This window comes from Colius striatus, chromosome 11 (genome assembly GCF_028858725.1).
Source record: "Colius striatus isolate bColStr4 chromosome 11, bColStr4.1.hap1, whole genome shotgun sequence".
Lineage (NCBI taxonomy): Eukaryota > Metazoa > Chordata > Aves > Coliiformes > Coliidae > Colius > Colius striatus.
Window position 1 is genome coordinate 6,416,309 of NC_084769.1, and position 14,078 is coordinate 6,430,386.

The 14,078-nt window shown below is 39.5% G+C and overlaps 1 protein-coding gene across 1 annotated transcript in view; it reads left to right on the forward strand.

Annotated features, from left to right (window-relative positions):
• Positions 1–14,078, forward strand: part of LOC133626382 (von Willebrand factor D and EGF domain-containing protein-like) — a 182,898-nt gene that overhangs the window by 113,802 nt on the left and 55,018 nt on the right. Inside the window, exons 17-20 of the mRNA XM_062005149.1 lie at positions 66–285; positions 6,152–6,289; positions 8,333–8,485; positions 10,513–10,677. Of these exons, the coding sequence (XP_061861133.1) occupies positions 66–285; positions 6,152–6,289; positions 8,333–8,485; positions 10,513–10,677 (676 nt within the window). The remainder of the gene's footprint in view (positions 1–65; positions 286–6,151; positions 6,290–8,332; positions 8,486–10,512; positions 10,678–14,078) is intronic.

Genomic DNA, 14,078 nt, shown 5'->3' on the forward strand with positions numbered 1-14,078 from the left:
CAATACACCTCTCAGCTGTGATTAATCAGAGGAATCTTAGCACGACTCCCTTTTGCCTTCCTCAGGTTGGAGTGAAGCCCTGCAGCTGCCTCAATGGTGGAACATGTGTTACTAATATTAAATTCCCTCCAGGCCTTGGTGAATACCTGTGCTTATGTCCAAATGGATTTGATGGAGAATTTTGCCAGGAAGATATTAATGACTGCAAATCAAACCCCTGTGGGAGTGGAACGTGTGTGGATAGTGTGGATAGCTACTTTTGTAAATGTCCCCCTGGTTTAAGAGGTAACACTTCACTTCTTTCCTTCTCCCATTTAACTAGAGATATATTGTGCTACAGGATTTTTTGAGTGCAGCATGACCATAAGCATCTGTCAAATGGACCACACAAGCCTCCCCTTGTGCTCCCATGACTTAGCTTTAGACATATAGCAAATGTGTAAAACCAGCTGTTTAATTATCCGTGATCAAGGAAGGAAACGTGATCTAAAGCTCGTGATCCTGAAGTGGTCACTCAGGGAGCCCACGCACCTCCCTGATCTCAGTTTCCACCTGCTTATGTCCATGGATTTGTCCGTCCATGAGATGAAATAAGAGATAACTGAGTGGAAGAGAGGAAAGGCAAAGATCCAGGACCCTTTGTACTCTGTAGGATTTGACTAAATTAAGCCAATGAAGTGAATAAATGATCTTTCTGGGTCTAGGAAGGAAGAGTAGATATGGAAAAGATGCAAAAATAAATTGTCCTTTGAACTTGAAGCTTCATTAAATTTAAGCATTAGAAAACCACAATCCTATTCATTTGTCAGATGTGCTGATGAAACAAAATCTAACCCTTTAAACTGTTCAGGGCTGGCCACAATATGATTTTAAGAGATGAAGGGAAGAGGAATGATCACTGCACCAAAAAAAAAGAGATTCTTCTAGAAAAGCAGAATGAAAAGCACAAAGAGGAGGAGTTGGAGAATGAAACACAGTGAGGCCAAAGAGATAGATACAAGACATACACTGCAAACAGGAATAAAGACCTGAAGGGTGAGGAGAAAGAGAAGCCTCAAATAGATAACATGATGATGAGAGAACATGCATAAACCTATCCTGCAATTTATAGTCAGCTTCAACTGCACTCAGGATACATGTGAATGATCCACACATGTGAAAAGCACTGTGACAATGACTTCCCTGTGCTCAGCAGACTCTCTGTTGTACTAAACTTCTCGAGTTTGGCTGCATTGAGTCACTGTTGGGTGTTACAGAGTGCCTACCACCTCCTTCAAGTTGGGGCCCACGCTCCAGCTCCTCATAATATCATTCGCTTCCGACAGAACAGATGTTCACGTCGGCCTAAACACGCCTTCTCCTGGAGTTTCACATAAGTTGTCTTTTCATTTCCACTTTAGTTCTTCAAGAGGTACAAGGCAAATCTGGACATACAGAACTTGGAGAAGATTTCTAAACCTGCCTCTTGTTTAGCTTTGCAAAGGGTCAGTTAAAAGATCACCCATGAACCCAGGTCGCTGTGCAGTCACTGGAAAATACGGACACTGTGTTACTGTCCATTCTTGTCAAAGTCAAATTAGTCTCCCACAAGTGAAAGGTGCTAGATGAACTGTCTTAAAACATCTTTTGGATCAGAATCATTTCAATAGTAAAGCAAGAAAACAACACCTTAAGCTGAGCTCAGACTTTGGTCCTTGAACCTGTTGAAAACCCAACTCTGTTCACATACGGACGCATGAATTAATTCATGAGGCCCATAGTGTTAGCTGCTGTGAAGTGCTATAGGTTTGAGAAATCAAGTAGAAGTACCATTAAATACACATAATAATTACTGCCCATAGACTGTATAGCAGTGCTTTAAACAAAAGCAATGGACAGATTTTACCCAATGGGCTCATGCAGTCAGCAAGGTACCCTTCTTGCCTTTCTGCAGTACATAAAACCTTCTTTGTTTTGGGCATGTGGGACTGCAAGTCCAGATTTCATTAACTATAAAATCCCACCAGAAATGAAAAATAAAAGTCATTCAGAAGTGGGAGTTCAGAAAAATGACCCAAAAGATCTGTGTCACTTAAACATCATTAACACCACCTAATGCTACGAGATGGCCAAAGCCTGCTGCTACCCAAAGCGTTTATGTCACCAGAGACTCTGCTGATGCAAAACCACACAAGCCCAAGTCTGGAAAATAAAGTTAAAACATGAAACTCTGAGCAAAATACAAAAATCCACAAATGAAACAAACAAATGCAGAATGGCCTGAATCCCCCTGGAAATAACATTCCTATGAGCACAGGGAAACTTGGGAAACTTCTAGGCTGTATTGGGATACATATGATGAGAATAATTATTCATTGCCTGCAAGGAGGTGGACTAAATGAATAAAAATCAATATAATTCCATGAGTTAATAACTTTGGTGGATCTGCTCCTGTTGTTTGGTATTCACCAGTTTCACATTGCTGCCCTTCTCACTTTATGCAATATTGCACATAGATGGAGTGAAATCAAGCTCTATTATTCCACTTCAAATAGTCTGCCATAATCACAATGCATTGTTTACAAATTCACATGGAGCACATTCTGAGATGTGGTTCTCATTCTTATGCAAACAGCAGACAATTAAATATCTAACACTTCAAATAAGACCCTTGAAAACAACATACAGCTGATTCTAGGCAGGAAGGGAATGGGACACCTTGATGGCCAGAACAGCATTAGGTTTTCCTGAATCCTTAACTCTTGAAAGGTGAAATAAAAGTGCATTGGTTTGGCTGTTCTCCTCTGGCTCAAAATGCTAAAACACAAGCAACAACGGGAAAAAGCCAGATATGATTAAGTCAAATAGGAAAACATCTCAAAGATTTAATATCAGCTTAAAAATTATAAGCTAGTGGAGCTGAAAGGCAGCTGGGAAGGAGATGATTTTACTTCAGGGCAGGTTCTGTGACAACAACAAAAGCTCATCCTCGATGCCGTGCTTATGTCTCAATTGCCCAGAAAACCATCAATAATCTAATGAGAAGGCAATGCTATGCTGTTCGAGTGACAGCACCACTTCAGCATCAAATCTGTCCAAACCACAGTGAACAGGTAGTAGAAACAAAAAGTTAACTCTTTTGAGAGCTCTCCAAACAGCACTGCAAAAGAAGCAGCAGCAAAGGGAACACAGCGTGTTGCTAAGCAGTAGCAATCCAGGTGCATCAGTGGATCACAGGCAACATAAGTTGCTGTGGAATGGGGAGAGAAGGGGAGAGAAGCCATTGGAAAATCTGAGAGAAGGATGGCTCCAGAAAATTTCTGCAGTGACATATGCATTTATCTCATCAAATGTTCAAAGCTCATTCATTTTTCTCTGACATCGTTAACAAGATAATAAGCATTCCTTTTGTTTCTGCTTTTGGCCTCTGAAAGCAACAACATCACCCATCTGAGAACAGAACTTATCCTTGAAAACAGTATGCCAATCACAAAACCATTCTTTCTTCCCCATGTATCAGTGAGGGAAGGGAGGAAGATGGAACTATATAATTTCATTTTACTTTGCAGGAAACTGAAGAAAACCCCAAGATTTGCTCATGGTTTGTAAGAATCAGAGTCTCTAAATGAGATTTCCTGTTCATTTAGAGTCAACTTAATGTGAACACAGTAAAAAAGTCTTCCTCTCCATCTGTAGGTGGTCTGCTCCTCTCAAGGCAAAAAAAAGACTTTATCTCCTCAGCCAATTTCCCATGCAGGGATGGAGAAATAGAGCCGGCACATAAACAGATGTTTCAACCTTGCAACCTGAAGATCTTTTATTCGTACTATTTTTTATTTGTACTGTAGCAGAGCCAAGAGAATTGAGACTCCCTTGTGTTGCAGGGCTCTGGAGGTTGTGCAAACAGAATAATTGACACTTCTCACTGCAGGCAGATTTCTGTCCGTTTCTGCTACTTCTTCAGCAGCCTTCAGCCAAGTTTCAGACTTTGCAAACATTTGTCCTTGGACTCGGCTGGATTATCATTATGCCTGAATTGATCAGATACTGTTTAAAATCAAATCTCTCTGAGTGAAAAGAAGTGTTTGCACAGTTCCAACTTTACGTGACAAAAGTCAGTCAAGTGACTGAGTTTGTAAAATGTAGCTTGTTCCTTTGCTTTTTGTCATTCTCCCATCTTTAAGATTTTAAAACCAGCCCTCTGCAGTAAAAATAGAGCATGTAGGAGGAAGGAGAGAGGACTGAGGGAGAAGTGGCTGCTGTTATTGAAACTGGGAACTTCATTCCTGCTTTCATTGTTTATGGTATGATGTTTAGTTTTTCTATGATACTCATAGAAAGAAAATAATTACTAATCTAATAAAAGGCTAACTCACTCATTCAATATTTCCCATCATTTGATGTCTAAGAATTTCCCAACATGTCATCAGAAATCAGTATTAGAGAAAAGCAGCCTGATGCTACAGATGTGCTAATTCAATTATACAGCAGAAAGAGTAATCCCAAACGTAACAAGGAAAGAAAAAGTAAGTGCTGCAATACTATGTGATTTCCAGCTTAAATGAAAGAAGCAAAAAGCATGCAAAACCAGGACAACTTGGCTTGAGATGGCATCAGAAAAGGGATGTAGCTTTTGCATTGCTCTTCTTTTCTATTGCACAAGACAAAGCAGGCACAAGACAGTGCTGTCACTAGCTCTTTTTAGGCAGCCCAATCAATAGAGACTTCAATATGAGCTTTTTTGCATGGAGATGCTATTTTAACTTGAAAGGAGTTGTGGAAGCGATCTGAAATGCTAAAGCAATGCAAGACGTTGTGGGAGATAAATAATAACACCCTGTTTTCATCATAGAATCATAGAATGGTAGGGGTTGGAAGGGACCTTTAGAGATCATCTAGTCCAACCCCCCTGCAGAAGCAGGTTCACCTAGATCAGGTCACATAGGAATATGTCCAGGTGGGTCTTGAAGACCTCCAAGGAAGGAGCCTGCACATCTTCCCTGGGCAGCCTGTGCCAGGGCTCCATCACCCTCACAGTGAAAGTTACCATCCTGTAATTCATTCCCCAGCAACAGATTTCTTTTTTAAAGGAAAAATACAAGTTCTTTTCCCCTTAGATTTTTTTTTATGGTAAAACTGGATATCTGATGTGGAACAAGACTTTCTGTACCTTGTGGCATGTCTTGAAGCAGGTGCTTGGATACTCAAGGACTCCCAGCCTACAAGAGACAAAGGGCACGCCTTAACAGAAGTGACATGAGCCAGTTTATGATCTGCTACCAGGGCTGCATATTCTGGTAACCAGTAATAGCCAAGCAAGTTTTCTCCAGTGCACAGAGACAGTAGCACAGATAACTGAAGCCTGAGGGAGTTTTCAACAACATTATATGTGATTACTCTGCATCATTCGCTGTTCAGATAATAATTTTAACTTTTAGGTCACCTTCCCCTATAAGTATCTGTTAAATCATCCAGAGTTGTGAATTTGAATATCAATTGCTTCAAGGGATTTTTAAAGGCCTATTTCCAAAAATCAGCAGTAGTCAAGACACATTGTTTTGGGTTCTGATCCTTTAGCAGCTTAACTTCTGTACAGCAGAGCTGTGGCTTGGAGACATTTTCAGAACATATCTTCAAATTTTAACTGTAAAGATAAAGAAAAACCCTTTAAAAACAAAAACCAAACTGATCATTGTATGAGGTTCACCTTCAGCCACACTATATCAGCCTGGTTCACATTAAGCTAGTAGTTATGTGAAGTTCACATGGAAAATCAAAGCACAATAGGTCAACACATGGCTCTCCACATCCTAAAGCCAAAACGGTGTCATTCATTGGATTCCTCAGTACACCACAAAGGTCTCACATAGACAAGACAACAAAAGCAGCAGCAAATACGTGAAATGCAGGGGGAATAGTTTATTTAACATGCCCAGCTTTCTACGAGCAGCAGCCTCAAGTTCAGCATTTCTAGTACCAATAATGACAGTAATAAACAGTGTGATAAAAGCAGGTTTAAGCGAGACAGTGGGGAATTTGGCTCTAACACGAATGAAGTAATCTGTAATGAGTTTACAGCTGAGAAGCAAGCCTTAGTCTGCTTCAACATTTAAGCAGAGGAATAAACAAGGAACCTTTCCTGATTGCTAACCTTCCCTTTGTTTTGCCATAGGGCTTACCTGTCAGGATGACAGGAATGAATGTGAAGAGAGTCTTTGTTTCCCTGAAGTGTCTTGTGTGAACACCTTTGGATCATATGTATGTGGAGTTTGCCCCCACGGGATGGAGGGAAATGGTAAAACTTGCAAACGTAAGTGTTCTGAATGTTTGATTTGAATAGATGAGGGAAAAAAACCAACCAGGTTCAATTCTACTACTATTATTACACTTAATTGAGTACTTTGCCACTAGCTTCAAGTACGGATCTCTAAATACACATAGCAGACAATTTTCATGTTATGTTAACATGGATAATTGTAAATTGGTCTCTGTTTGCTATTTTTCACTGCAGTTTAGCTTCATTTTGGTTAAAAGGAATGTCATGGCAAACAAAAAGGTCTTTCCCAGATGCCAGCTAGATAATTTGCCAAGGACATTCCCTGAGTTCTCCACTCTTTCACTTCTAAATATGCCATCCACCAACAAGTACTTGGGGAGTAACCCCAGGATTGCTTTTGTTTTGGGTAAAGGCTGTGTAGAAGCAGGAGAGAAAGTAAGAGGAAGAAAGTTCATGTGCAAATCCCTGACATCCTTTCACCTGTTCCCAAGGTGTGCTTTCATTAGACGATGCAGCTCACACCTGCTGAGCTCACATTTGGCACAAAGTCCTGCCACAGGTCCCAGCTAGTGAAGGAAATGGCCAGGAACAATTTTATACCCGCTCAGTACTTGCTTTTGGCGCAACAGACTCTTTAGTAGGGAGACTAGAGTGAATTTGTACCCTGCTAAGACCTTCCCAGGGCATGGGATGCAACCTACTTACACTCTGCTTGTTTCAGTCATTTGCACATAAGTCTTCTCCAAAAATAACATTTAGTTGGCCAGAAGGAGAGAAATCAACTCTTAAAAGAGTTTTGGTTTTGTTGGTGTTTCCAGAAAAATCCAAGAAGTAAAAGAGAGATGTATTAACTGTGCAGATATTCATTTTTCCTCATATTGACTACCAACAGGAAAAAAATATATATATCTAACATAAAGAGTCAGTTTTAACTTCGGGATCCTGGCACCAGCAGAACTGCCTTTGCCATTTACCAAATATCCCTTCAATCATATTGCCAAATGTCTATACAGAACGGTTTCTTTGCTCTATTATTTGGCCACATTGGTTATTTCAAAGTGATTTTGCATGTTTCATTAATGCATATTTTTGTAGCTAATTTGATCAATGAAGAAAGGACATACAATGTAATTCCCTTGTTTAAATATAGGAGAAAAAACATCTCTTCCTTTGCATTCTTTTTTATTACAGGAAGATTTCTCTAGTTCTGAAATGCACATTTATTAGATGGGATAAACTTGAAGTCTTCCTTGTCTGCTCAAAATAGGACAGAGATCATTCTTTGGGGTTCTGATATACAGGCTTAACACACCTGGTGATACCTTCCTTGCATAAGCAAGTATAAAGGCTATTGGGAGGAAGGAAAAACTGAAGTAAGCTTTTGGAGCAGGCTATAGCTCATTCTATTGTTTAGTATATATAAAGTCTGAGTCTTTTATATTAAGAATACAGAGTATCCAAGAGAGCTTGGGCAAGAGTTGTTTAACTTGCAATTTTATCCATGTAGACTTTACAATCCTCATTTCATTCAAGAAGTTATCTGAAAATTATGCAGAGGTCAATATTTTTAGAGCCTCCACCAATCAACTTTCCTTTTTACACCCATGCATGTTCTGTACAGGTATTTTGACCTGTACAAAATTTGAAGATAAACTAACCAAAGCCAACCAACATGCACAACATAGTTTCAGAGAGAAGCTTTCAAAGAGATGCACAGGTCCCAGTGTGTAGTGTAGCATCTTCATCTGAGTAACAATGCTGTCTAACACGTGGGGGACCTGAGACCTTCTTAGTGCCCTTAGCTCAACAAAAGCTCACTGCACATAGTAAGTATGTCTCCCAGATAAGCAAAGTTCAGGGAGTTTGGGCATAGGAATATTTTTTCCTATATTTGTGCTGAAGCTTTGCTGCATGTCAGCAGCTGACTCACCTGATTTGCCTTTATTTGCCTGATGGTTGGCTTCCAGAATAAACTTATGTCAGGTTATCTGATTTGCTGTTACTGCTGCTTTTTATCATCAATCACAGCTAAACTCTAACACCTTGTTTCCTTGTCTCCATGCTTTCTTTTCACAGCTGTGCTTGCTGCTGACATTACAAAAGCTTTAAGCATTGAAAAAGGTGATGGCAAAGGTGATTTGAACAAGAGTGAGGTTGAGCAGCCCCTGCAATCCTTAGAGGCAAAGGATTCTCCTGTAATTAAGAATTTTAACATAAGTGGTAGACACGGTAGGTATACAAGGATATGGAATCGTTTTAGTGTGCTGCAGTTTACATATTCAGAAATCATACATTTTACCATCATAGTAAGCATAAACTAGCTGTTTATAATACCTCATACAAAAATGGAGTTAAAAACACCCACCTCACCCCACCCCCTCTTAATATATGAGACTGTGGATTGCTGCTAAACAATTTTACATGGAAGGGAGACATCATAGCAATAAGAGTGGTCAGGCTTAACTGGAAATCGCATCACTCAGAGGCAGAACAAAATCACTCCAGATCTTAGTGACCAATGGAAAGTGAGATGGTAACAATGACAGCTTATGCCAGCTTGCCATAGCCAAGTGATGCTGACATTTGATATCATTATTTGCTGGGGAGTCATTGAATTAAAACGGAGCTTTAGGTATGAGCGAAGACCAACTCTTAAAGTGTGAAGTTGACTGTGACAGTTGCCTTACCTACAGGTGGAGCACTACAGCACTCTCCAGCACAGGTATGCTTACATTGGCCTTGTTCTAATGAGTGTTGCATGTTTAGCTGATTCTCCAGTGGAAGCAGAAAACTTGAGAGTTTCTTCTTTTTCCTCACCATCTTTTTTTTTATATCTGTACCAGTTCCTAATCAGAACTGGCCTCTTACAGGTATCCATCATAATGCTGTAGGTAAGGTGCAAGAATAATGCTGAAAATACTTGAGAATCATGATGGAGACCTCACTGGAGGCAATTAAAAAGATCTACAACCATCATTAAGCTTTTATTCATCATCTGTTCTCTGTCTTGACACTATTAAATACTTTACAGGCAGTTCATATACACCTTGCTATTCAGTGATATCATATGTGATAAAGTATTATATACTGTTGGAGTATTCTAGTTCTAAGATAATTAAAATAGTCTCTTGTCCTACAAGGTGTTACACATTAAGGATGATTTTTAGATCAGAAACATATATACTTGACAGTGCAGTTTTAAAACCTAGGGTATATGTGCTGTAAGGTTTGTGCAGCAATGGAAACGTGCAGCACAATCATATCCTGGGCTGCACTGAAAGCAGTGTGGCGAGTAGTTTGATGGAGGTAATTCTCTCCCTCTACTCTGCTCTCTTGAGACCCCACCTGCAGTACTGTGTTCAGTACTGGGGGCCTCCAACATAAGAAAGACATGGGACTTCACCAAAGGGAGGCCAGAGGAGGCCACAAAGACGATTGGAAGGCTGGAGCACTCCCCTGTGAAGACAGGTTGAGAGAGTTGGGATTGCTCAGCCTGGAAAAGAGTAGGCTCCAGAGAGGCCCCAGAATAGTCTTTCATGATCTAGAGGGGCTTGCAAGAAAGATGGGGAGAAACTTTTTGCAATGATGTTTAGTCACAGAAGAAGGGGCAATGGCTTCAAATTGAAAGAGGGTAGGTTTAGATTAGATATGAGGAAGAAGTTCTTCCCTGTGAGGGTGGTGAGGCACTGGCACAAGTTGCCCAGAGAGGCTGTGGATGCTCCATTCCTGGAAGTGTTCATGGGCAGGTTGGATGAGGCTTTGAGTTACCTGCCCTAGGGGAAGGTGACCCTGTCATTGCATAGGGTTCACACTGGATAATCTCAAAGATCCCTTCCAATCCACCCCAGTATATGATTCTATGATTTTATTATTACCTTCCAATTATAAAAGGCCAAAAGGAAGTTGAACAATACAGTTTCTCAGTCAGTTAATCTTTCACTTATGCTGAAAACTAAAATTTCTATATTACCCATGATAAATGCCAAACAACTTTGAGTAATAAACTTGAAAACATGTAATTAGAGGACTAATAAATCTTCCTTTAATGAGAAACAGCTGTTCAGTTACACTGTGCCTACAGGACATTCTCATGTTTGGCTCAAGGTTTGGGAACATTCTGCATTAATTAGACTTTAAAAGAATAAAAGAAGTTAGAAAGCTGTAGTTGGGCTCAAGCAGTCACTGCTCAATTTTATGTATATGCATTTGATTTGAGAAATTCAAAATAAACATGCTTGAATTGCCTTCTTTTTCAGACCATGCAGAACCACTGTTACATGTTACTACCTGTGCCAGCAGGCCGTGTTTCCCTGGAGTCCTATGCTTCGATAGGAAACCGCCTTACGTTGGGTATGTCTGTGGCCGATGTCCAGCAGGGTTCTTTGGAAATGGCCGGATCTGCACAAAAGTCCCCAGATCAGGTACTTTCTAATTTTTAGACTTTTTAAAAGGTTTTGCAACCCAAGGCTGTAAAGCTTTTCTTTTCCACTCTCACCTGACGAGCAGCCAGCAGGTCTTCAAGGATACCTGGTTCTATGAGTTAAAACTCTTCACGGCAGAGCTAGATGGTATGAATCACCACATCTGTATTTCTGCCACGGTACTGGCATAGAAATTCAAAACATGTTTCCTTCTCAGTGAGATCAGAACATGACACATGCCAGTATCACTCATCTATCCTTCTTTCCTAATTCTTTTGCTGCAAGGCATCTGTTCTCCAAGGTGACCTGTGAAGATGATGATAAAGAAAGTGTCATGCAAGAACAGCTATACAAACAACTAAAGGCAACAGATAATTAAAGCATTTCAATAGTATCATTCGTAGCCTGGGCAATAAACTTCCTTAGGGAGCTCTGAAACTCATCTGATCCCATCAATCTCTGAGGACTGATCATTAGAAGAGGTCTCCTGTGATAGAAGAAAAGCTGGGTCCTGACCTCAGGCAGAAAGTGGCAATAGCATAGCAACTGCTCATCAGTCATCCAATCCCGCTCTCTCTCAATGAAATTCTCATAATTCAATGTATGGTTCTCTAGAGACAGTCTGGATGGATTTCCTCTTTTTACTGCAGAGTGATTTGCCAAGAGAACTTATGCTTATTCCTTAGTAACCGTAGTTCCTAAGTCAGATTCCTTGGTTTTCTTCTGAATCTTTTTAAGTATTAAAGACAGACTGGCTTGAAACTTGTCAAATTGTTCCCCAACCTCCCGTACTTGACAAACCCACCTTCACTCCTCATTCTGTAGCCAAATCAATGACTATAACCTTGCTGTTATATTTTAATGCACACCATCAAAGCGGAAGCAATTTTACTGCTTAGTGTAGGTATCACCCAATCTCTTTGAAGTATAAATTGATTTTAGGCAGTTCTCTAAATCTAAAGGTCACAAAAATAAACCCAACATTTTTCTTTTTCTAGTAATGAGTATGCACAAAGTATTACTTTGTATGTCAGAGTCACTAAGTCAGCTATTGACTCTTAGGTAACTTGGTGAAGCTGTAAAAGCACTTGAGCAAAAGCAACTCTCCAAACATCATTGTGCATATAAATAAACTACCATTTCTATTATTGCCCAAAGCTGCACCTTGTCGTTAATATGATAATGGGATATACATTGTACACCCCAAAGGTCATTTAAATGCTGTTGAGCAGAACTGATAGTCTACAGCTGTAGATATTGATATAGTAAATCAGACACACTTATATCGTGCTTATATAAACATTAACCAATAAATTTGTGTATGTTCTAAAATGAGAAGCCTAGACAGGAGTTGCCATTTACTGTGATTCATACCTGTCATACACAAACCCAGGCAAGATTTAAGAAATATCTCAAGTGTCAGGATCTGAAACTAATACATGCTTCTTTCAAAGGCACGCTGTATATCAGAGGCAGAGGACTTGTCTTTCTTTTTCCTCTCAAATATGCAAACTCAGTACAGGGATTCATGCTGCAAATGTGGCTGTCCAACCAGCCTGAGCACTTTGGGGATGAAATGAAGAAGAATTCTTTTAGTTCCATCAGAACCCTATATTTACTCATGTGAACTATATAACAATGCAAATGATGAGAATCTTGTGCCTCAAGGTTAAATGAGAGTAGAAATTTGTTTTAATATTTAGAAAAGAAAGCAATAGCTGCAGCGCTACAAGTGTCCTGATTTATGACCAAAATGATTGGTTTAACTCTGCTTTCCATGTCCTTTGCTAGTTGAAGCAACAGTATTGTGTAGCATCAATGATTAAAAGATATCAGAGAAAAAAGAATGAACTTTCAATTAAATTTATGTACAGTTATGGATTATGATGATCATGAAATCCTCCCTCTTAGAATAACAGCTACTTTCTCTTGTAACTTATGCCATCAGTCTTCAAATGAAACAGAACAAATCCTCCTCAGCTTGCTACAGTGCTTGTGAAAGTACCGAGATGATGTGCCGTTTCTGTCCAACTCTTGCAATTTAATCTGAAAATACTCTTGCTAATCCCTATTTTGTACTTCTATTGGTTGCTTTTGACATGAAGCTGTACCAATTCTTGTGATTTAAAAAGGACAAGTAGTTTTTTTTCATATAGAAACCATCAAAATTACCCAACTGCCACTACTGGGGAGAAAAAATATGCCAGAAGAAAATTGTTTCCTAAATCAGTGTTTGATGAGCTGCACCCAAAAGTCCATCTATTTTGATTCATAATCAACAAAGCAGCATTTCCTCAGCATTGTTCTGTGATAGGTATTAATCCTTTGATGTACCAAACTTACTGCAGACTATGTAACTGCACAAAAAAGTTTCAGAGCTATATTTACCTGCTCTGCCCTCAATGTAGACCCTATTCTAGTCTCACTTACATGTTTTAACTTGCTTATAATAGCAGTTTGTACCAGTTTATGTCAGAAAAGAACTGCTTGCAATTGTTCTTGAAGTACATCAGTTTAGTCTTAAGGAAAACCATCACTAGTATCAAAGCTGGTATGGAGTTTCATATATAATGGGAAATCAGTAGTTTTTAAAATACATTCTTATACTAGAAACAAAACACTATCTCCCTACAAAATCCATGAAGCAGGTATCCTACTTGTTTTAGTTTCTTTTTAATTTCCTAGTAGGATCCAAAGTCCCTTAATTTTACTGGCCTTGCAATAAAGAGGTGAGTCTAAGGCACTTAAATTAGTGCAGTCTTCCCTGGGCACATTCCACACTCTTAGAAAATATGTTATCTTTTTCCTACAAGAGACAGACCAATTAAATCAAACCATGGCCATATCGTTGGCACAAAGGGGATGAATACATCCTAATGGAGGATACTGGTGATGTTACTGCATGTTGCAATATTAGTTCTCGTCAGATGCTACTGGTATTTCTCTAGACCGGTTTCATCACTCACAGTCACAGAGATACCCATCTGTTTGAACTTTCTTTAGCAGGTTGGAGAGGCTGGTGTCACCACAAAAGATTTAGGTTTTTTTCTATTAGTAAATCAGCAATTTTACTGGACAAAGCAGTGCCACATCCATCACTGATAAAAGATTGGTTTTTCAGAGCCAGCTCTTTCTGCCTCTCCTGGTTTAAGGAGCTGAAGATCAAGGGAGGGGATTATTTTATGATCTCTGTAATCGAGTTCTGCTTTTCCATTCTGAACATCACTGCTAGCTCTCCTGACATAGCAGTTAATTTGCAGTATTGTAGACATTTGGCACTTGATATACTTTTGTATGTGCCAGCTATTTGTTATGTTTATGTACTCTGTGTTTTACACTATTCCAGTATCTGCTCTGTGCTTCTGAATTCACTTTGATTTTACATCAGAGAGAACTCTGTG